This window comes from Choristoneura fumiferana, chromosome 16, assembly GCF_025370935.1.
Source record: "Choristoneura fumiferana chromosome 16, NRCan_CFum_1, whole genome shotgun sequence".
In the NCBI taxonomy this organism is placed as follows: domain Eukaryota; kingdom Metazoa; phylum Arthropoda; class Insecta; order Lepidoptera; family Tortricidae; genus Choristoneura; species Choristoneura fumiferana.
The window spans coordinates 16,334,504-16,356,003 of NC_133487.1; the positions used below are offsets into that span (position 1 = coordinate 16,334,504).

A 21,500-nucleotide genomic window follows, 5' to 3' on the forward strand; every position below is an offset into this window, starting at 1 on the left:
TTGTAGTTTAGAATTTATATTGCTAAGTAAGAAAACTGTAAGTACTTGCAATAAAAAAGGTAAGTTGCTAATTCAACAGATGTTGATTTTGGAAGAAATATTTTAAAAATAGATTCATGTGGTAAGTATAATAATGTTGAATTTATATAATCGTTACGTTTTCCATACTTTTTCTCAGAAACAAATTATTAAGGCAATACAGAAAGTAAGCTTTGCAAGTTTAAAAACATGCCATAAGTTTATAAGTGAACAATCTTAGGTTTCAGGAAAATACTATATGCTATTTTACAAAGTATTCTTAATGAATAATGTAAACTTGGTAAGCAATTATTAATAAAAATATATTTATTTATATCTTTAAGTCTAACACCTTACCTTCGCAAGCAACGACAACGAGGGAAAGGGGGTGAAGGTGAAGACAGGAGGGGAAGGGAAGGATGAAAAAGACAGGATTGAATTGAAAGAGATTTTGTCACAGATATAAATCGTAAACCCAAGAAATCCCTGGATATTAACTAAATAATTTAGTTTACTGATTATTTGGTTACTTATCTTTGTTAAAAACTATTATAATTTTTTAGTGAGGACTCTTTTTTTATGTACACATTTGGATTAAATGACTCGATTCCGTGGTTTGAAACTATGGACAACTCGACTTGACACAAAAAAATTGAATTGAACTGTCAAAAGTGTCAAAAAGTGATTCCGCGCGGGATGAGCAAGAATTCCGTTTATTTGTTATTTACATCTAGTATATATTTAATTAAATTATCGTAAACAATAGCCATGAGTTTCGACAGATCTCTCCAGTTTCATTCCACACAACACACGCCGCTTATGAACAGACGTACACGGCAATTACTGCAGCGAGATGATTCGCTAAACATGTCGCCCATTCTTAACGATACTTCACTGTTTAAAACGCTTAATGATACAAGTTTGAGACAAGTACTTGATGAATCTTCAGTGCTGATCAATCCCGGAAACCCTGGTGATGATTTGAATGAGGCGTTCTTTGAAATAATACACACGAGCCACCGCAGTGATGTTTTGAATACAATGGCAAGGTTAGCTCAGAAATGCCGGGAGTCGTTGGAAAAAGTTGAGCCTTGGTGTAGATACAACGTACACAACTATTGGTTGGGTGAAGAGGCTAACACCTGGAATCTCTTACATTGTCTGTACTCTGATTCTATCGAGGAACATCCAGAATCTATAGAAAGCTTGTTGAAAGAGGTTATGTTGTCACAGCAAGAATTAGTTGGCGCTCTGTTCCTAAGTGACTCTGAGCTACGATTGTTGCAGCTGTTGGTAGATTGGCTGGAAGCTTCAGCAGCATACCAGGATGAAGCTTCTGCTAATATAGCTCCTGTCATTGCTAACAATGTCCACTGGAGCAACACACTTCACCACCTGCTCATCGGATCTAGCTTGTTTAATAAAGAAAAGGCTAAAGACATGGTTACTTGTATAGATCCAGATGCACCCAGACGTCAGAAGAAAACTATTCATTCTGATGATCAGAAAGATGACAGTGATTTGTGCAAGAGAGTCTTCACTGAGGTCAGGTGTGGTAAGTTCAAAGATGCTGTCTCTCTCTGCATTAGTGCAGGTCAGGCGTGGCGTGGTGCCGCCCTGCAGGGCTGGCGGCTACTACACTACCTGCCTAGAGAAGACCCCAGCAGTCAGCTAGAGATTTCTGGTAATCCATCACGAGACCTGTGGAAATGGTGCGCTCTAGGTATTGCAACAAACATCTCTGAGAATGTATATTACAGAGCTACTATGGGAGTACTCTGTGGCCATTTACCAAGCACAATTGCTGCATGCCAGGGAAATTGGGAGGATCTGCTCTGGGCTCATCTGAGAGTGCAGATTGAAGCCAGAGTAGACAGATTTCTCCATGAACACCATGCCACTGTTGATGCCAATACCACCGAGCCTGATGTCCTGGAGCTGATCAAGTCAGAACTTAAAGTTGAAGAGACCCCTCTCCAAGAAGTATTTAGTGCTGTCAATGCCCTAATGGATGGCAAAAAGGAAACACCCTACCAAACCTGTCAGAAGCACCTGATGCTGGGCTATGTCAGAGCAATCATGCAAGATTCCTTGCAGTGGCTAGAAACTGGTGATGAGCAGTTTATTAGATTCTTAGCTCACCTCATTCTTGTTCTGAGACAAATGGGCAAAGATCCACAACATGACATCGGTGACAAAATTTTGGAAAAATATGTCTCTCAACTGATTGAAAGAACAAGATTTGGAGCAGTGGACCGCCCAGAACTCATAGCTTACTATACCTCCACTGTGCCACAAGATAGCCAAGTTGTTTTATTTGCTGAACTGATGAATCAAATTATTAAGAGTGATAACAGGCAGGGAGTTGTCAAAGCTGGTGAATCAGCTGGAATTGACGTAGCAGCATCAGCAAGAATGGCTGTGAAGAGAGCCATATCGGAAATCCACCAAGGCTATGGCAACATTGATTTGATATTTAATCAATCAACTGCTATTGAAAAGGACAAGACATTGATTACAAAAGCGTTATCTTCCCTTGAATGGCTGTCTTTGGTTCCAAACCAAGTTGTGGAAGCTCTGTGGCTGAGCAATGCTATGATACGCACATTCATTTTTATTGGAAATACTGATGCGGCTTCTGCCTGCATTGTAAATGTCAATCAGCTGCTTCCTTCATTAATGAAGACTGTACCACCAAACTCCTCCGAGTTGAGAGAACATTTGTGCCTAAAAGCGTATCTTGAAGCCCTGGAAGGCTTTGCTACTTGGTATAGACATTTCATCAGTGGACAGCCAAAAGATGTTGATCCACTGCCCTCAGATGCATCATTTGCTGACAAAGTGCACCATGAGCAGAAATGTGCTCAGGTGGAGCAGCAGAAAGCACGTTGGCTGAATGCAGTCCTTCACCAATTACGCCATACGAAAAGTTTGTTATACAATGTTTTATTGTTCCCTGGGGGCTGGCTCCAAGACGAATTTGACAGCTCCACATCTCAAAATTTCAGTGAGGATGAACAGAATGAACGAGCAAAGCAGTTGGAGACTTTAAGACGCCTTTGTATTCCAGAGGCTACCATTCTTATTCTGAAGCTTCTTCAAAGTGGTAATGATGTTGAAGGTCACAAAGAAGCTGTGAAGTTAAGCAACCTGATTGCAGGAGAGAACAGGTGTCTTTACAAAGTATTCACTAAGGATAAGCTTATGGAAGTTCTGGATAGGATCAGGGATTCCTCCCTTCTGCTGTTAGAGAAAGATAGGGATATGTTTGGCTATAAAATAAATGCTGATTAATTTGCTTACACTTTTAATAAATATTTCTTTCAACCATGTTGTTTTACTGTGCCCTATTTGTACAATAATTATTTGTTCTCGGCCTAATTGTTTGACATGTTTTTTAAGAATATTAATTAACAGTTTATGAAATTCATCACTAACAATAGCTACTGATGTATCTAAGTTGCAAGCATGTATTTGTTGATTGTATCTTAACTTAATTCTGAGGCCATATTGTCTAACGTTCAGGCGCTTGCGAGCGATCGCATTGACTATCTCTTTCTAACGTAACCCTATACCGCATAATGGAAAGAGTGGTGAAAGTGACTGATTCCGAGTAGGTACATCAGTAGCTCCTGTCATACATAAAAAAAAACATTCCCAAAACCTAAGCAGATAACTGGACAGGATTTAAATTAATTAAGTCATTACTGGATTCTGCCAACTCTGTAATGGATACTCTGCCTCTCTGTTTGATAAATTTGGCTACATCTTCCAGCTCTTTCTGTGAGATGAATATGAACTTCCCTCGGTCATCGATGACTCCTGTAAGTTCTCCTGACGCTTGTAGGTCTGTTATCCTGTCGATAGCTGCCTGAGTCTTAAGCTTGAAGTGAGCAGCAAGATCTTCAAGTAACACAACCTTTTGTGCCTGAAAAACAAGTGAATTGTTAATATCTAATCTACAAACTTAAAATATGATAAGCAGCGTACTTGGAAACGGACGTTTATTCCTGTCATTTTCGTACTATCAAAATGTAATACTGTTGCGGAGAAAGGCTATAATAGAGAAATCTCTCTCCACGCACATGAGGCCTGAGGCCCAAAGTCCGAAATGGCTGAGTGATCTGGCGGATTTTACGATCGGCCGCCGACATATATATGCGCCCGAATTGAGAAACTGCAATGGCATGATGTAGGATGTTAGAGTTTCTATAGTTGCTCACTAAATGGCGCTAGTAGTCCCTAAACTATAACTTCACTAAAGCAGTAGGAAACTTAGTAATAGTATGATCATTACTATCAGAAGAAAATCGCAAGTTTAAAACAATATTAACGTGGGATCGTGCGAAAGAAAAGAACTTTTCTCAATTAAAAAAAAAGTATTATATTTTTTATATAGAACACGTTATAATAGCAAATGAAACGGAAAAAACATCTAGCGCCTAGGTTTATCCGATCGTAACTCACTCTCTAACTCACTCGCTTGTCCCATTCACTCCACAGAACTCTTCAGTCATTCCATCTGCTTGTTTCCATCAAATCATTCATCCACAAATCCACCTGCATTCCCACATAAATAGTATTAATCCTGTAGATACCTTAATATAGTCAACAAAGTCTTTAAGCAGCGAGTCTCCCTCCTGTTCTTCTTCGTCGAAGCCCTCCCCCTCGACGGTGAAGGCGGCCCGGAGGGCCTCATACTCCTCCTGCTCACGTTTCTTGCGCTCCTCCTCGGCCTTTCGGGCGGCCTCTTCGCGCTTACGTTCTTCCTCCTAAGTCACATAGTATGCATCATTAGATTCGTCTCGATAACTCGAGTGCTACTGGATTACCTACCTATATAAAAATTGGTTATATCTAAAATGTAAATCGTGAATTATATGCGATGAAATTTTTTCTCAGTTCCATTGAGTGAAGTGAGATAAAAAATAAGGAGCTTTAAAAGGCGAGTACGAAAAATCATATAACTTACTTATATGTATGGTTAAAACTAGTTTGGGCTGACAATTAATAGAAAAAAACCTTACTTTCACTAATTAACGGTGGACTGGACTCCCCTTCATTTTTAATTTGTTTTAATTTTATTATTTGGTACTATAGATAGTGCAATAGAAATACACAATATGGGTAAATTTCAGGTGCTTATCTAATACGGTTCTCGAGATATAGCTCTGTGCCAGACAGATGGACAGTGATGCGACGCAACAGTAATAGGGATTCATCTGTCACCCTTCAGATAAGGAATCCAAAAACAAGTCTCTTAGTCTTGAATTCTGTGCAGTAATAGAATAGTGATTCAAGAGTCAGGACCTATTAAAATTGTGAATTATTCAAAAATTCCTAGTAATGACAAAAAATAAAATGACAGTTTTCTATGAACTGACAAGTAGTGATAAGGTTGCTTGAATGCAAGTTTTTTTTTGCAACATGTAATAGTATATTGTGTCTTAAGGGCGGTAAATAAGGAATTACGAACGAGGGTCTATTAGGCTTTAATGAGCCGATGTTCGTAATTCTAGTACCGCCCGTGCGACACACAATGTTTTTCATCACATTTGCGAGTAAAATTGTATATTTGTAAAAGAAAAACTGATATTTTTACAAAAATTGCTGATACCGCTGACTGCGCTCTTGGCAACGCCAGCTCCCCGCCGCCCTCCCCCCCCCTCCGCAGCATGCGCCTGACGTGCGCGCGCAGCTCCTCAGTAGCAGCGCGCGCAGCAGTATTAGTACGGGCATGCGACCTTGGGCTTCATGACAAGAAAATTTGTACGCGCAATGACATAAACAAGAACAAAAAGGTTGAGGGTTTTATTTAGGGGGTTGCAACCAAGGTAGCCTGCATGTTACGACACTGTTTACGAGCAAGTGTGATGAAAAAGATTTAACGAAATGTTAACCTCTAGTTTCTCCTCTGCTTTCTTCCTTTCTTCCTCAAGTTCTTCATTTTTTTTCTTCTTCATCTCTCGCATCTGTTCTTCGGCTTCTCTGGCTTTTTTCTTCTCCATTTTCGCTTCCAGCTTTGCACGTTTCTGCATTAAATAATATAATTATTGTAGTAGGTATGTCGTAGTATATAGGCACAGACACAGGATTTTGTTTACATTATTGCAGATCAGCCATTCTTAAAGTGTGTTTCGCGGAACCCAGGGATCCGCATAAGGCATACCATAAAGTTCCATTTCACAATTTGATGAAACTAATCAATAACAGCTAACTGCTACCTATTGAATGGGGCCCATGCGCTGAAAAGATTTATACTTTTTAAAAGAAATTACATTGATATTTTTCAATGGGGCCCACATTCTTTGCTGCCCTAGGGCCCCGGCACGCTCTAAGATGGCTCTGTTGAAAAGTTCTACAAACTGTGTCTGACTCACATTTTGTATTGTTTCAAACGCGTGTGAAATAAATGTGGTGTGCGCAGAATTGTATCTTACCTTAGCGCCCATCTTGTCATCAAAGTCTATCTTCTGGGCATCCTGACCACCCTCCTCATCGGCTTCCTCGGCTACACCAGGTTCCTCTTCTTCGAAGGCTGCTTGGTTGCGGGCTGCAACAGTTTTTTTATCATAATATCCAGATTTTTTAAAATTCTTGAATTCCTTCTGTATTTAGGGTTAAGCAATTCAAAAAAACTTACAAGAGAGATCACTCTTCAGAAGGACACTAATAAGTATCACCAAAAAAAACAGTCCTTACCTACCTGTAACAAGGATTATCAAGCCTTGTTGTTTTTCAACCTCTTCCTCAAATTCATGTTTGGGTTTGTTTAAAAACTCAATTCAATATTTCAATTTTCGAATATACACTGTACTTTCAAGGTACTTTCCTATTCAGCACTTTGTTTTCGTCAACATTCATTCTCAGCTCCACAGAGTACTTTATACATATACTGAAACTCAGCTCAGCAGCCATACTATTAAGACATTATACCTATTCATGCTGATAAATAAATGGTTCTCACAGTTCAGCCAGTGCTTTTTATAACCAGTTTTATCTTACAATTGAATCGTTTTACTTAACCCTCTAAGGAACCTTGAATGCACAATTGTAAGTCCTACAACATTTATAACAATTTTATCTTATTTTACAATGTCCAAATTTAGTAGTTTTTATATTAAGTTTCTTTTGTATGCATTGTCACAGGTGCCTTCTGTCTTACCTTTTAAAAAAACATCTTTGAACATGTACTTCAGTCTTTACTATTATTCTCCTTCATCATCTGTTGCTTAACATTGTGACAATTGGTGCCCAATGTTTCCTCTGACCCTGTCCAGAAGATCCAGTACCAGTTCAAACCATACCAGTTCCAAATATTGAGTAAACATAATAGTTAGTGAAATGTTTTTTTTTTTATCTTTATTAAAGTTACCATTAGCTCTCATCCGTGCTCTTTGGTTTCTGACAGCCTGCACTCTGCCGGGGCCCCCATCTCGTTGGGGGACTGGCCTCGCGCCCCCAGCTGCTATACCAAAAGAAATAAGGGTGAAAGGTTATTAATAGGAAAATAAAGGAAATACCAGAATTATGGAACTATATAGACTGGATACTGTTAACTTACTTTGAGGTTTCACTTGGAATACTCGTAGGAAAGTAATAGATAGAACAACAATGACTATAGCACTTAAAATAGCAGCGATTATGAACGGATCCATTGTATTGGATTTTCGTGAATAATTCTAGGTTGCTATAAATATTTAACTGTAACTATGGCTTTGTGAGAAGAGAATTTAAATTTTCAGGTACACATTACATCGCTTTATTAGGCACGTATGCAACTATTTACGAAACTATGTATGAACGATAATATCTTTTCGTTTCGACAAAACACGTAAATAGTTCTACGTCAGCAGGGCTATTACGAAACTTGAAAATCGAAGTTCGTATCGTACCGTCTCGCTAACGCTTATATTATTTAATACGAGAGTGAGAGGGACGGTGCGATACGAACTTCGACCTTTCGAATTTCGTAGTAGCCCTGCAGAAGTAAACTGTCAATCAATTTTTTTAAGTACAGCCGGGATGGGTAAAATAAGCATACGGCCTCAAGTCTGATTCATATTTTTAGTTAGTCAGAAAAACATATCACACTCATTTTGATTCTAATTCTAATTTTGATCTGTCTTATTGATCTCCAGCCCTGCCAACCATGAAACCTTTTGTAAAGCGTTAAATAAAATGCACTTTGCTAATGGAGAGGTGAAAATTCGCAGTGCTGACAGAGCAAGGGCGTAAACCCGAACGTTTTCACGTGTTGACGTTTCGTTTCGTGTTTGGAGTTTGGGTGACGTGTGTCATTTTTTCCGACACTCGCCGATTTATCAAAAGGTCGAAAATATGGAGTTATTTAAAGTTTCTTCGGTCTTTGCGTTCTTCCTTATACTTGACGCGGCTTCTGCGCTATATTTTCACATAGCGGAAGGGGAGCGAAAATGTTTTATTGAAGAAATACCGGATGACACCACCGTTATTGGTAACGCATATTTCTCTTGAGATTATTCCTTCAGCTCTTGAACTTGAGCTAAGTGTCTTTGTAGTCTTTTTGGATATTGTTGTTAAATTGAATTTCTGATTTTTCAGTAAATTACAAGGTGGAATTGTATGACCCTCGGTCAGGTGGTTTTATGCCATCGTCGCCAGGAATTGGCATGCACGTGGAAGTCCGTGACCCAAATGATGGCGTGGTTCTCTCTCGCGTTTATTCGTCAGAGGGCATGATGTCGTTTACGTCCTCCATTCCGGGAGAACATGTTATTTGCATGTACTCTAACAGCACTTCTTGGTTCAGCGGATCACAGTTGAGGGTAAAAATTTATTTATTCTCATTCAATAAAAACGAAAAGAAAAAATACATTTGTAAACTACCATTGTTTTGGCTGTCAATCTAGTTAGTAAATTAATTTAGAATTTATTTCTGCCCATTGTAGATCTTTTTAATGGAATATTTTGATAAAAGCAAAATACAAATCAAAATAACCCTATTGCAAAATAAGTGAACATGAGGTACAATATTTATTTATACAGTTGCTCAAACATTACGTAAGTTCCATGGAACCATAAACAAAAGCAGTTTCAACTTGTAATGGACTATTGCGATGTATACTTTTTTAAGAGAATATTTAATGCATGATTGATCACTTAAAAATACTATTGAACCATTTAATTCTTAACCTACCATTAATACAAAAATAATGAAACATTTAAAAGCTAGGCTGTTTACCAGCCATCATATGCTCACTACCTCATTATCGTCAGTTGAAAGCTGTTTACTTGTCACCTGCATCCACCGGTACCTCAACGCCCCTTTAATGTCTTCACTCAACGCAGGTTCACCTGGACATCCAAGTTGGTGAGCATGCTGTAGACTACGCCAATGTGGCGCAGAAAGACAAGCTGACCGAGCTGCAGCTTCGAATCCGTCAGCTCCTTGACCAGGTGCACCAGATCACTAAGGAGCAAAGCTACCAACGGGTTAGTTAATTTTTACATGCTTTTATTTAATTTGCAATAAGAAGATAGGAAGATGATTTCCGCCTAACCCTGGGACCATACTGGACCAGAGTTGCAGTCGACAGAGTCCAATGTAGGAGGCCTATGTCAAAAGACACACCAAACTGAGGGACATTTTTTAACATACACAAAAATAGAAAACAACCAGTTCGGAACAGAAAGGCTATATTATATTATTTAATTTGCAATGTTAATAAATTGTCCAGTTCATAAACAACATGTCTCTAGCTTCTGAACAAAGAACGAAACAAATAACACAAAGAAGCAAAGAAAAAAAAATGTTCTGAGGTATTCAGTAAATTAGTAATTTCTCCATCAGTACAGCGAGGTTTGTTATGAAGCTTTTGTACCATCAGCCAACTATATAGTCTACCACCCTAAAGTTGATAACATGATTGCATGTAATTTATTGAATCAGGCGTTACTTTGCGGAGGTCCATCCTCTAACAATTGCAAATGGTAGCATGGTGTACACTGAAGCAGGTTGTGACACTCTGAAGATGAGCTCTGGTTGAGTTCGAAACGCGTCAGTGTAGTGTGGTGGTGGTGGTGATAAATGGGTTTGTGTGATTTGTGTGTGTTCTTACAGTGTGGAGGTGGAGGAACTGCATGAACACACATATTTTGCATAAGCTTAGCTATTGTAAGGTTGCGGGTGAGCAAGGAAATTCTTTTAGTTCATGATTGCATGTCACAAAACAATAATGCCAATAGAAGTGTCAGTCAAGGGGTTGGCAACCTTTTGAGTATGAAGTCAAAAATTACAATTTACAAAATTTCAAAGTTTTAAACAGCCACAAAACTTTTTCTTGCCACCAATAAATAGTACTTGCATAGATAAAGTTTGGAACTAAAGAGCCGCAGCTTGACATCCAAAGAGCTGCAGGTGCAGACCCATGTAGTAATCCCATTGTCCGTAGTAAATAAAATTGACTTCAAATGAACAGATAAGGTTCAACTACAGGTTGGTCTTGGTTGCATATTATAATTGAAGATGAGATGGTTAACATTTCGAAGCAGTCAACAAAATGTCCAGTCAAAATGGTCTCCGTAATGTTTCAGCACCGTGAGGAGCGCTTCAGGCAAACTTCAGAGAGCACCAACCAGCGTGTCCTGTGGTGGAGTCTCCTCCAGACTGGGGTGCTCCTCGCCATCGGCTACTGGCAGATGAGGCATCTCAAGAGCTTCTTTGAGGCTAAAAAACTAGTGTAAACATATTTAACTTAATAAATGCCTGAAAATTAAGTGTTGTGGGTTTTAAATGTTTGTAATAAACTGGCATCATAAACTTTTAGTTTGGTCATTGAAAAGATTAGTTTGGCAGTTTTATCGACTTACATGTTTGTTTGAACAAATGCTTAGGTTTTTTTTTTTCGTAAATGGCTTCTGTCCAATAGGACAATTTTGCCAGCGTCAAGGTTGAAAGCTACAAATACCAGTCGAGATTTTTTTTTATTTACTTTGTATCTCCTTAAAATTAAGTTATAATACGCTATTTGACAACTGAATACTGTATATCTATATGTATATTGTTATGAAAATTATAGATACAAGTACAGCTTTAATGCTTGGTGGAGAAAAAAATTATTCAGTTGAAAATTTAATTTAGTGATTAAAAAAAAAATGTACTTGAACTTCATATCCATCTCTATCCAAAACACTTTTCTCTATTATTTTTCTCTGTGTAACCTTGATATCCAAACCATATTATAAAACTTACAAACACTGTTAGACCCAGGTTTTGACACATGTTATTTTAAATGAAAATGACTAGAAGTTTATGATGACTGGTTGTAATACTAAGAAATTAATATTAACAATAAAAAAAAAAAAAACTGACAAAGTCTACAAAAATCTATTGGGCTTGGCATAGACTTCTAACTGATTAGTAGAATGCAAAAACGTGGATGGATTTATTTGTGTGGTAGCACATATATATTTTTTTAATATACCTACAATTTTTTTGCCATGGTTTTTTTTTGTTTAAATAAACAATTTTTTTTTTATAAAATTGTAATTTCTCGCTTTTTAGTTTAACAAATCCAAGATACAATAGCTAATGTCAACCGCTCATCTTTTACCAAACACTGCTGTTCCCAATACAAGGGTTAATTATTGAGGAGTCTCATGATGATGATCATAATGTGATCCTCGTTGCAGGAACATCAATAGACTAATGATTTAATTCACATAAAAACACAAGCTGAAACATGGGTGCACAGAAAAACCAGAATAATAGACCAGCGCTGGGAATCAAACCCAGGTCCTCAGCAATCCGTGCTGCGTGCTATGCCCCTACACTACCACTGGACAGGAGACTAGACACGAATTTCTCTTATGCACCAAGATTTCAACTTGCTTTCTTTTCAGTGCCATCTATGTTTTTAGTTCTCATCATTCATATATGTATAGATTTTAAATGACCGTAAAAGTAACAAAAATTTGGAATTGAAATAAAAAATACAAAAAGACTCCAAAAAGTAATCTTAATGATTTAATTGCCATTCAAATTCAACTACCCATTGCAAATGATTTAAAAACATCTGGCTCCATTCCTATTCTACAGTTATGTTGTGATTGCCAGAATGTTAGTCTATTGATCAAGTATGAACAACAAAAAAGGCTTGGGAATGTAAAACATTATTTTGAAACATTTTCTCTAAAGGTGTATTTCATCACACTAAGCTCTGATTTTTTTTTTCTGTACACATGGCAATAATGTATGTATACAATGAAAGTAAAGTGTGCTATACAATTCGAAACTGTTCACAAATCTAACCATACTTTACTACTATTCATAAAAGCTTTCCTAAAAATCTTAAAAATCTTTAATCTTAAGAATCTTGATAAAAATAGTAAAAGCAATTTTTAGATCATGTCATAATGTCAATTATGTGTTTAACAATCTGTAGTGAAATGTTAATTATGCTATTATAAGTTAAATTTATAAAATATTGTCTGTTTTACATACAAGTAAATTAATATATTGTATTGCTTATTGGTTTTTGTCAGTGATCTGTATTTTTTAATTAAAAAACAGGTTTAAAACAAATGGTTTTATTAATATCCTTAAAATATGATAAATAAATTAACAATATCATATAAATAGAGAGGGAATGCAGCACTGCTTTATGTATACAGATTTATTTAGAAACAACTGGCCCATGGTAAAGCCGAGGGCATGGCACATAACAGACAGAGAAAACCTGGCCATTTTATTCAGGCCATACACATGCCAACGTTATTAAAACGCTCATTAGCTTAGCCTTAGAACAGAGTGCTGCCAGGAGTAATTGGCAGTAGTGGCTGCTAACTCAAAGCAACTTGTTGCCAAAAAAAAAGTTAATTTCAGTTAGCATTCCACCTTAAAAATATCATCTAAATACTTGATAAACAAGGAAGGATCAGGTTTAGGAAGAGGACTCAAGAGCTGAAAGTCCACCTCTTGTAATGTGCTCTCCATAGTGTCACAAGTGCAATAATAAAGGTGGCCGTCCACTTGCAACTGTTCCGCCAATTCCAGCTGATGGTTGTCCATCAGGTCTTCATTTACAACGACAAGAAGTGGTTTCTTAGCCTCTAGGACTTCTAGACAAGTACCCGCCCCTGCGTGGCTTATAACTAAGTCTGCCGCTCTGATATCTTTTTCTAGAGAGTCCTTGTATTTATAAACACGTAAAATTATTCCAGATTTAACGTATTCTCCCGTTTCTATATCACTAGCACCGATTTGCATGGTAATTTCTTTGCATCCCAATAGTTTTAAAGTCTCGAGAATGGATACTTTTGTAATTGTTCTACAGAGGGCATCGAATCTTGTGGTGCCTACTGTGACGAAAATTTTTGCATAATTTGAACACATGGTCGTTTTCTATGGACTGAAATGTTAAATAAAATATAATTCTGCGGAAACGTAAACAAACAACATTTATAACCTCAAAAGTTTTGTCATTGTCAATCAATGTCAAGTCAGCCAGTATTGTTGGCTTCAGTACGTTCCAGCTTTTGTGTAAAACGACCAACAAATGTGATTAGAGCAAAGAGGTCTATATTTTACTTGGATTTCAGACGATCTTATTTAATAAATTGCGCAATCTATCTATATCTAATAATAAAAAGTTTATTGAATCAGGCGTTACTTTGTGGAGGGTCATATTAATGAACTGAAACAATTACTTTGCTCACCCGTGATGATAGCTACGTTTATGCAAGAAATGTGTGTTCATGCAGTTCCTCCACCTCCACACTGTAAGAACACACAAATTACACAGACCCATCTATCACCACCACCACACTACACTGACGAGTTTCGAACTCAACCAGAGCTCATCTTCAGAGCAACACCACCGTACACCATGCTACCAGATGTAAGACTAACAAAATACCTACCACAGACGTTTTCATTTGTCACTGTAACTCCCTAAGTACCCACCCACCTATATTTTTTCTCAAACATAAATACCCACAAAATATTAATAAATTTTAATCGTCATATAAAACTACCTTCAATTTTTATTTATTTACTGTTAAGGCGTGTTTTATTAATCCTATACTAAATTTACCTGTTCATTAATAATGGGTGCCCCTTAAAATGTTGACAAACTATTTATCGAATTTAATTTCATCATTCAAAATTAATTAATAATCCTTGTACTGTTGTTCTAATAATTGTTTTAATGTGTAATGTAATGAATATTCGATGAAATTAAAAAATAGGAAACGTTGACTTTTAACTGATATTCGATTAAAAGTTAGCCAACATTAATAATATATATTGCACTTTGATTATCTTGCATAAACTTAGCTAGGTCGCGGATGAGCAAAGAAATTCTTTTAATTCATTAGAAAACTACACAACTATAAATAAATAAATAAATATCACGGGACAATTCACACCATTTGACCTAGGCCCAAAGTAAGATTAGCAAAGCTTGTGTTATGGGTACTAAGCAACGGATAAATATAATTATATAATATAATATAGATACATAATTAAATACATATTAAACACCCCAAGACCCGAGAACAACGATACCTCCTACGTATACTGGTACAAGTGACAAATTTCTGATTTTTAGTTTTTTTGCATTTTTGTGATTAATATTTCCTTATTTACCTACCACAAAAAATTTGGACGGATATTCCTATTAGTTTTGGAAATAAAGTGACGTATATGAATGCATCTAACACCGTTTTGCTAATCGGTACAACGTATACTGAGGCAACCGACATGCACCACTATACGCGGCACCGATATTGTCGCGGGGCCGGGGAAGTCCAGTGTAACTGGCAGTTGCCTCAGTGTACGCGCTAGCCGTCGCTGCGTGCGGACCGTTTAAACTGTTCTACGAGCACATAATTTGATAGTATATATAAAAAAAAACATGTTTTGGTTTGGCAAGACCACAATAGCCGTATTTCTCATAGACAGCCATGGAAACTAAATCCAATGTGAAACCTTTTCGTGATCTGTTTCGCTATGATTTCTTTGGCAAATGTATGGGATGTCAACATAACATTGGTAGTACAACGGTTCCACCCCAGTACCAGTACGTGATTCAGTTTCCTCGGCTATACCTACATGTACTCGTGCTAGAAATATAACATTGCAATATTACATTGCATTTTGGTAGTTGAGCATCCCCAAAAAGAAGGCGAAGGCATGCATGCTTTAATTAAAATGAGAACAGTAAATTTCAATATACCTACAGGTTGATAAAAAAAATCCTGTACTATACTGTAACCCATATTAGGGCTACTGATTACTAATACGATATAAGTGGGAAAACATCGAAATTAGAAAGTCTTCTTGCGACTCCACTTCCATACAAAACTCTTTTTTTTTCGAATCACAGTATTTTTCTACTTGGATCATATTAGTAATTAGTAGCCCTAATGTGGTTTAAAGTATAGTACAGGTTTTTAATAACACCCTATACACATTTTTTTATACACACCTAAGAAATGGTACCTGGCTATGTATATAACTTCTATAACTTCATACGGGTAAACCGTATGAAGTTATAGAAGTTTCCCAAGACTCAAAAACAGACACAAAATTTTAATCTATTGTCAAGAAGACATTAATATATAAGGCGTATTATTAAAATTAATGATTATATCATGGATAGGGAAATTTGGAAATAATTCCGATCCGCATTGGCGAGTGCTTACTCCAAATAGCGAATTGAGAACTGTTTTAAATATGTAGTTGTGTTAAATACTTGTGATGTATAGATATCACTAAAATATGATTGTAAATCTGTTTACAAAATATACCTAGGTTTATTGCCAGACTCTTCTCAACAGAGGTTTTTACGAACCGGTGGTAAATTTTTTGACATTCATAAGTGATTGTTACAATCTAAATTGAATAAAGATATTTTGACTTTGACTCAATATTTCATGTCAAAGCTTGTCTTAAGCAAAGTGCCAATCAGACTCGCGCACGAAGGGTTCCGTACCATCTATACTACTTCATTAGGATTAGCAAAAAAATTGCAAAAAAAAAAACATTTGTTGTATGGGGGCCCCTTAAATATTTATTCTGATGTATTTTTTGTTGTATATATATTATATCGACTACAGTTATACATAATCTGTGAAAATTTCAACTGTCTAACTATCATGGTTCATGAGATACAGCCTGGTGACAGACGGATGGCCAGCGAAGTAGTATAAAGTAGTAGGGTTTCCGTTTATACCCTTTGGGTACGGAACCCTGAAGAGGCACAAAAAGCTAAACCGTTATGTGGATACAAATGGGTGCGATGCGATATATGTATCACATGAGGAACCTTTCACAATAAAATACGAGTACACATTTGAACAGGAATACGAATCCATTGAATGTGCTTCCATTAATTTAAAGCACTTAATACAATTACTTTTCTTAATAAAACCATTTTATATTTCAAGTGAGGTTTTTTATAAAGGTATATTTCTGTATTTTGTATAGCACGTTTAAAACATTACTAGCAGTATATTGGTACAAATGGCATGCTAATGTTAGCGTATATTGATGCAAGTGATTAAAAACGTTTATAAATCAATAGATGAAGGTAAAAGAGCATCTGTTTTATTGTTCATTGCAAGCCATATAAGTATTTCATCTAAAAATTCATATACAATATAAAAATATCGTTAGATCAGTAATCTACGCATTACGCCGTATACTGGAGCAAGTGGTAGTTAGCTCAGTATACCGCACAACTACAAGATGTAAAATACGCGTATAGTAGTGTATCTGCAATTTTCTCAAAAACTATAAGAAATTTCAAAATTCCATGAATACAGGTAGAAAGCAAATATTTTCTTTGGAACCAATGCAAAATTTTGAAAAATTATATTATCAAATGAGAAAGTTACAGGTTTTGGAACCTTTGAACAGCTCTCCTGTAAATTTATGATTATGCACTTGTACCAGTATACTTAGGAGGTGTCGAAACATTCCGTTATAATGAGGGCTATCGTTTTTTCACTCACTAGATGGCGCACTGTTGCGTGAGGTTTTTAAGTATGGCTTTCAAAGTCTGTTATTACGGGCGTGAAAACAAAGTTTAGATTAAAATCATATTTAACACACCTTAAAACCGTACCATAAAAATATCGAGCATGCCACAGTGTTGCATAGTCCCCGTTTTGTTTAGATAAAAGGGAGAACTAAGGTTTCCGAAAGACAAAACTGTCTCAAAAACACAGACATTTATTGCCCCGGAACGCATATTTGCCATAATTAATTTCAGATATTGCAAAATATTCACAAAATTATTCTAATTATAAATAAACCCGCGTAGCTCACCCAAAAACTATGAGATTTGACATTTCGGAGATCTTACGCTACACTGGATAGCCCTCATTGTGTTCTGATTATTAACATAGCCTTTTTTATATCCCGAGGGACGTGCAGTTTTTTGAAGTTTTTCTTTAATTTCTTGTTTAAAGTGTACAGCTACCTAACGTGCGACCAAGCGAGAGTACAAGAGCAATTTGGTTCACATTCTTTCATTTTGAAATCCAATGATGTAGAAAAGTGCGCTTTTGCTATCACTTTAATTTATTAAAGTGTACACTTTATAGAAGTCGGGAAATCCTTGGCATTTAGAGCGACCCGTCCTTGCGCCCAATTACTGCCCTGATTGACAACTAAAGGCACCTTACCTGAGTTTTGCTTGAAAAATTACGATTGTTAATATGTAGTAAGTAGCTAGGTGTACATAGGTAGCTACTCAGATAGTAGCTCAAATCGGAAACCGTTTTACTCCTAACGGTGGGCAAGTGATTCTGACTTAGAGCAACGCGGGCTTGTTACCGGAAGGGAGCTAGCCTTAGCGGTAGATTAGATTACCTTTAAAATAGTTCTGGCGTTTGTTGCGGGGGGAAATGTGCACACAAGAGCAGTTCCGCACACTTACATGCAAAAACAAAACTGCCAACTGACTGTAATTTATTTTTTATTTATTTATTTATTCAAGAACAATATACATTGTGTTTGAAATCATAATGGGTACTAGACAAAAATGCATAACCCATATAAGTAATAACATAATCAAAACAAAACAATAGAACACATAATAACATTGTCAATCAAAAATTTCTAAAATGTCATTACAATTAATATTAATATATAAGAAGAAAAATTTCAATCAATCAATTTAATTCATTCTTAAACAAATTTTGCAATATTACCTGTAGCACAAAAACGAATGCGTAAGAAATATTGTCCGCAGGTATGTAGCAGGCTAATTGTAATGGCATCCATTAAGTCGAATTGTTACATTTGTAGTAATCTTCAATAGAATAAAAACACTTCTCCAACAAAAATTTTTTTAGTTTGTTCTTAAATATGTGTCCATCTACTAGTGACTTAAGGCCAACTGGCAACTTGTTAAAAAGAAAAACCTCCTGGTAGCCTGCAGTGTGTTTAACTATTTTAAGTTTAGTATTAATTGAACGTGGCAAGTCCTTCCTCCTCGTAGCCAAGCGCCTGTGCCTTTCTTCAGGAGTCTCTATGTCTGTTATGTGCTTAACTAAATCCGTCAGAACTACAAGTATGTATAGACACGGAACAGTGAGGATCCCGTACTTCAAAAAATATTCCCTACAGGATGTTCTTTGAGGAATTCTAGCTATAGTTCTAATAGCCCTTTTTTGAGAAACAAAGGCCATTTTGATGTTGTATTTATAACTGTTTCCCCAGAACTTTATACTGTACCTCAACCTAGACTCCACCAATGCGTAATAGACCATCTTGAGTTGGGACAATTTTGCCTCATCCCTAAGACTGCGAAGGGCATAACATGCAGAACTTACAGAATTTGCTATTTCCGAGAGTTCAAATTTCCAATTTAGGCTTGAGTCAATGTGGACACCAAGAAATTTCACTGTTTCCTTCTGATCAATTGTGACATCATTTGAGAGAACCCTCAGCACATCCTTGTTGCTCGAAGTCGTTTTGAAAACTAAAACACTGGTTTTACTGCAGTTCAACTCAAGGTCGTTGACACCAAACCAAGAGTGAAAAGCCTTCATTGCGTCATTAGCCTTATCATTTAACAGTTCACAAGTTTCTGCTGATATGATAGCATTCGTGTCATCCGCAAAAACCACGAGCTCAGTCTCAGGAATAGTGTTTTCCATGTAAGGTATGAGATCATTTGTAAAAATTATGAAAAAAAATAGGCCCTAATATGGAACCCTGTGGGACTCCCTTTTCTAAAAGGGTCATTTTAGAGTTATGTGTACTTTCCTCGCCATCTTGTACCCATTTAATTTGAACAAATTGTTTTCTGTTTTTTAGATACGAACTAAAAAGAGACAACACCTTGCCTCTAACCCATAGTGCTCTAGTTTTGCCAGCAAGATATTATGGTTGACAGTATCAAAAGCTGAGCTCAGGTCCAGAAATAAGCCAGCGACTTTTCTCCTATTGTTCATTTGAATAGTTATATCTCTAATAAGAGTAGTGATTGCCTCGTTTGTGCCTTTGCCCTTCTGATATCCAAACTGTCGCGGGCTCAAAATATTGTGCTGATAAAGGTGCTTCATCAACCTGTCCTTCATTACTCTTTCCAGAATCTTTGAGACTGTTGGCAGAAGAGAGATGGGTCTTTGGTTTCTTGGATCTAGTACAGAACCTTTCTTGTGTATTGGAAGGACTTTCGCTATCTTGAACTGGTCCGGGAATATTCCTGAATCAATACACTCGTTGAAGAGATAGGCCAATGGTTCTGCGAGTATTTCAATATTTTCTTTAATGATAGTTATTGGAATCTCGTCATATCCACTCGAGGTCTTAGGTTTTAACTTTCTTACTATAAAGCTAACTTCTACCGGACTTACATGTTCAAAAGTCATATCATGCTGCACTTTAGAAACATGAGACTGCAACAGTGAAAGAGCTCTGTTTGATTTATCAATCGTGCCCCTTTTTTTGGTGAAATTTTCTAAGAGGATGGCACAAACGTCCCCAGGATTATTCACTAGTTTTGTGGTTCCATTTTCCTGTTCTATTTTTAAAACCAGATTATTTCTTTCTGTTTTTGTAATCTTATTACGATGTTTTTGTACGATCTTCCATATTTCCTTCTTTGAGTCCTTTGCATTTTCTATCTGAGTCTGAACCGTCAGTCTCTTCGCGTTTCTTATTACACGTTTATAAATGGTCATATATTTCTTCTTATATCTTGTAATTGAGTCCTCATTATCAAGACCAGATACTCTGTGGGTCACCAGGAAACGTTTCATTTTGCTCGAGACTTTTATTCCCTTTGTCACCCATTTTAATTTGGAGTCTATCCCCACAGACTGTTTGATTTTTTTTTCCCTGAAACTATTCTTGAAAACCTTCTCAAGTTTATTGATAAAATTGTTTATTCCTATATTTAACCACTCCTCTCTTAACAATTCTTGGAAAAAGTTTTGTTTTCCAAGAGTACCAAGTCTTCTAACTACTTTCACCAGAGTTTTGTCGTTTTTTAATGTCCCCTTCTTTTCCACAGCTATAATTCCAAGAAGTCCCGCATGACCATCCGCGAGTCCGTTATGGTCCACTATGGAGAAGTAACCCAGGGATCAGGCAAATTAGTCAAGATGTTGTCTAAGCACGATTGTGAGTCATTCCGAATGAAAGTAGCAGTATCGATAAGGGCCTAAAGTTATAGGATGCAAGTAACGATAGAAAATCCACTACCTTTTTTGTCTATCCTCATCAAATTGATGTTGAAATCACCGCAAATGAGACACTTCCTGTCAAAAAAGTGCTCAAGAAGCTGACCAAGATGGTCCATGAATTTGTCGAAATTGGCATCAACCGGGTTTCGATAACAACATACTAAGTTTACATCCGTATCACAATCCTGATGCCACACACTTCAAAAAATTCATCTTTATACAATTTCTTACATATCGAAAGCTCCACATACTTTCTGCTTATTTTAGCTAAAATTAGTGAACCGCCTCTTTTTCTTTTTGACCGGATATTAAACGTTGCCATTTGGTAACCTTCTATTCTAAGGAGAGGCGCCGAAATCGTATTCAGGAAGTGTTCACAGATGCAAACATAATGCTTTATATCAGGAAGACTGTTCAGATATAGTTCCAATTCGTCTTTCTTGTTTGCAATGCCACACAAGTTTTGAAAATAATAACCTAACTCTGTATGCGTTTTTTTAACGGTATTTTTACTGTTTAATGACTTTTCTCTAAAAAAGAAGAACTGACTATGTGAACATTATCAGGATTTGAAGGACTGAACGGCACACCTAGCTGAAAATCCTCAAATACGCTTTTGGTCTGTGAAATAGATAAACTGGTATTCTCCGAAGTAAGCTCATTTACATGATGTGCTAGGTCCTTAAATATAATTGACAGTGACTTGTTGTTAATACTACCGCTCCTAGACCAAAACATGTCACTTGAGTATTTAAGGTTTTTGCTCGAGTCTACCAAAAAAAGCATATATCGAGCAT

General features: G+C 36.7%; 4 protein-coding genes across 5 annotated transcripts; 2 read left to right on the top strand and 2 right to left on the bottom strand.

Moving 5' to 3' along the window:
- The first annotated feature begins 657 nt into the window (after positions 1-657).
- Positions 658-3,346, top strand: Nup107 (nuclear pore complex protein Nup107). The gene has a single exon (XM_074099274.1). It carries the CDS (start codon positions 787-789, stop codon positions 3,310-3,312), a length of 2,526 nt encoding a protein of 841 aa, XP_073955375.1. The 5' UTR covers positions 658-786; the 3' UTR covers positions 3,313-3,346.
- On the bottom strand, positions 3,309-7,871 carry Ddrgk1 (DDRGK domain containing 1). 2 transcript variants are annotated; one of them, XM_074099276.1, is made up of 6 exons: positions 7,583-7,871; positions 7,394-7,483; positions 6,459-6,571; positions 5,919-6,050; positions 4,617-4,790; positions 3,309-3,946 (listed from the first exon to the last, which is right to left on the bottom strand). In XM_074099276.1, exons 1-6 carry the CDS (start codon positions 7,674-7,676, stop codon positions 3,683-3,685), a joined length of 867 nt encoding a protein of 288 aa, XP_073955377.1. In that variant the 5' UTR covers positions 7,677-7,871; the 3' UTR covers positions 3,309-3,682. The 2 variants fall into 2 exon arrangements, with proteins under 2 accessions (XP_073955377.1, XP_073955376.1); XM_074099275.1 differs by having other exon boundaries at positions 7,394-7,486; positions 7,583-7,870.
- Positions 7,872-8,270: 399 nt separating this feature from the next.
- eca (transmembrane p24 trafficking protein eclair) lies at positions 8,271-10,776 on the top strand. Its single transcript, XM_074099277.1, has 4 exons — positions 8,271-8,494; positions 8,602-8,825; positions 9,349-9,492; positions 10,594-10,776. Exons 1-4 carry the CDS (start codon positions 8,359-8,361, stop codon positions 10,741-10,743), a joined length of 654 nt encoding a protein of 217 aa, XP_073955378.1. The 5' UTR covers positions 8,271-8,358; the 3' UTR covers positions 10,744-10,776.
- A 1,282-nt stretch (positions 10,777-12,058) lies between these two features.
- Alg13 (Alg13 UDP-N-acetylglucosaminyltransferase subunit) lies at positions 12,059-13,476 on the bottom strand. The gene has a single exon (XM_074099279.1). It carries the CDS (start codon positions 13,391-13,393, stop codon positions 12,884-12,886), a length of 510 nt encoding a protein of 169 aa, XP_073955380.1. The 5' UTR covers positions 13,394-13,476; the 3' UTR covers positions 12,059-12,883.
- Positions 13,477-21,500: the final 8,024 nt, after the last annotated feature.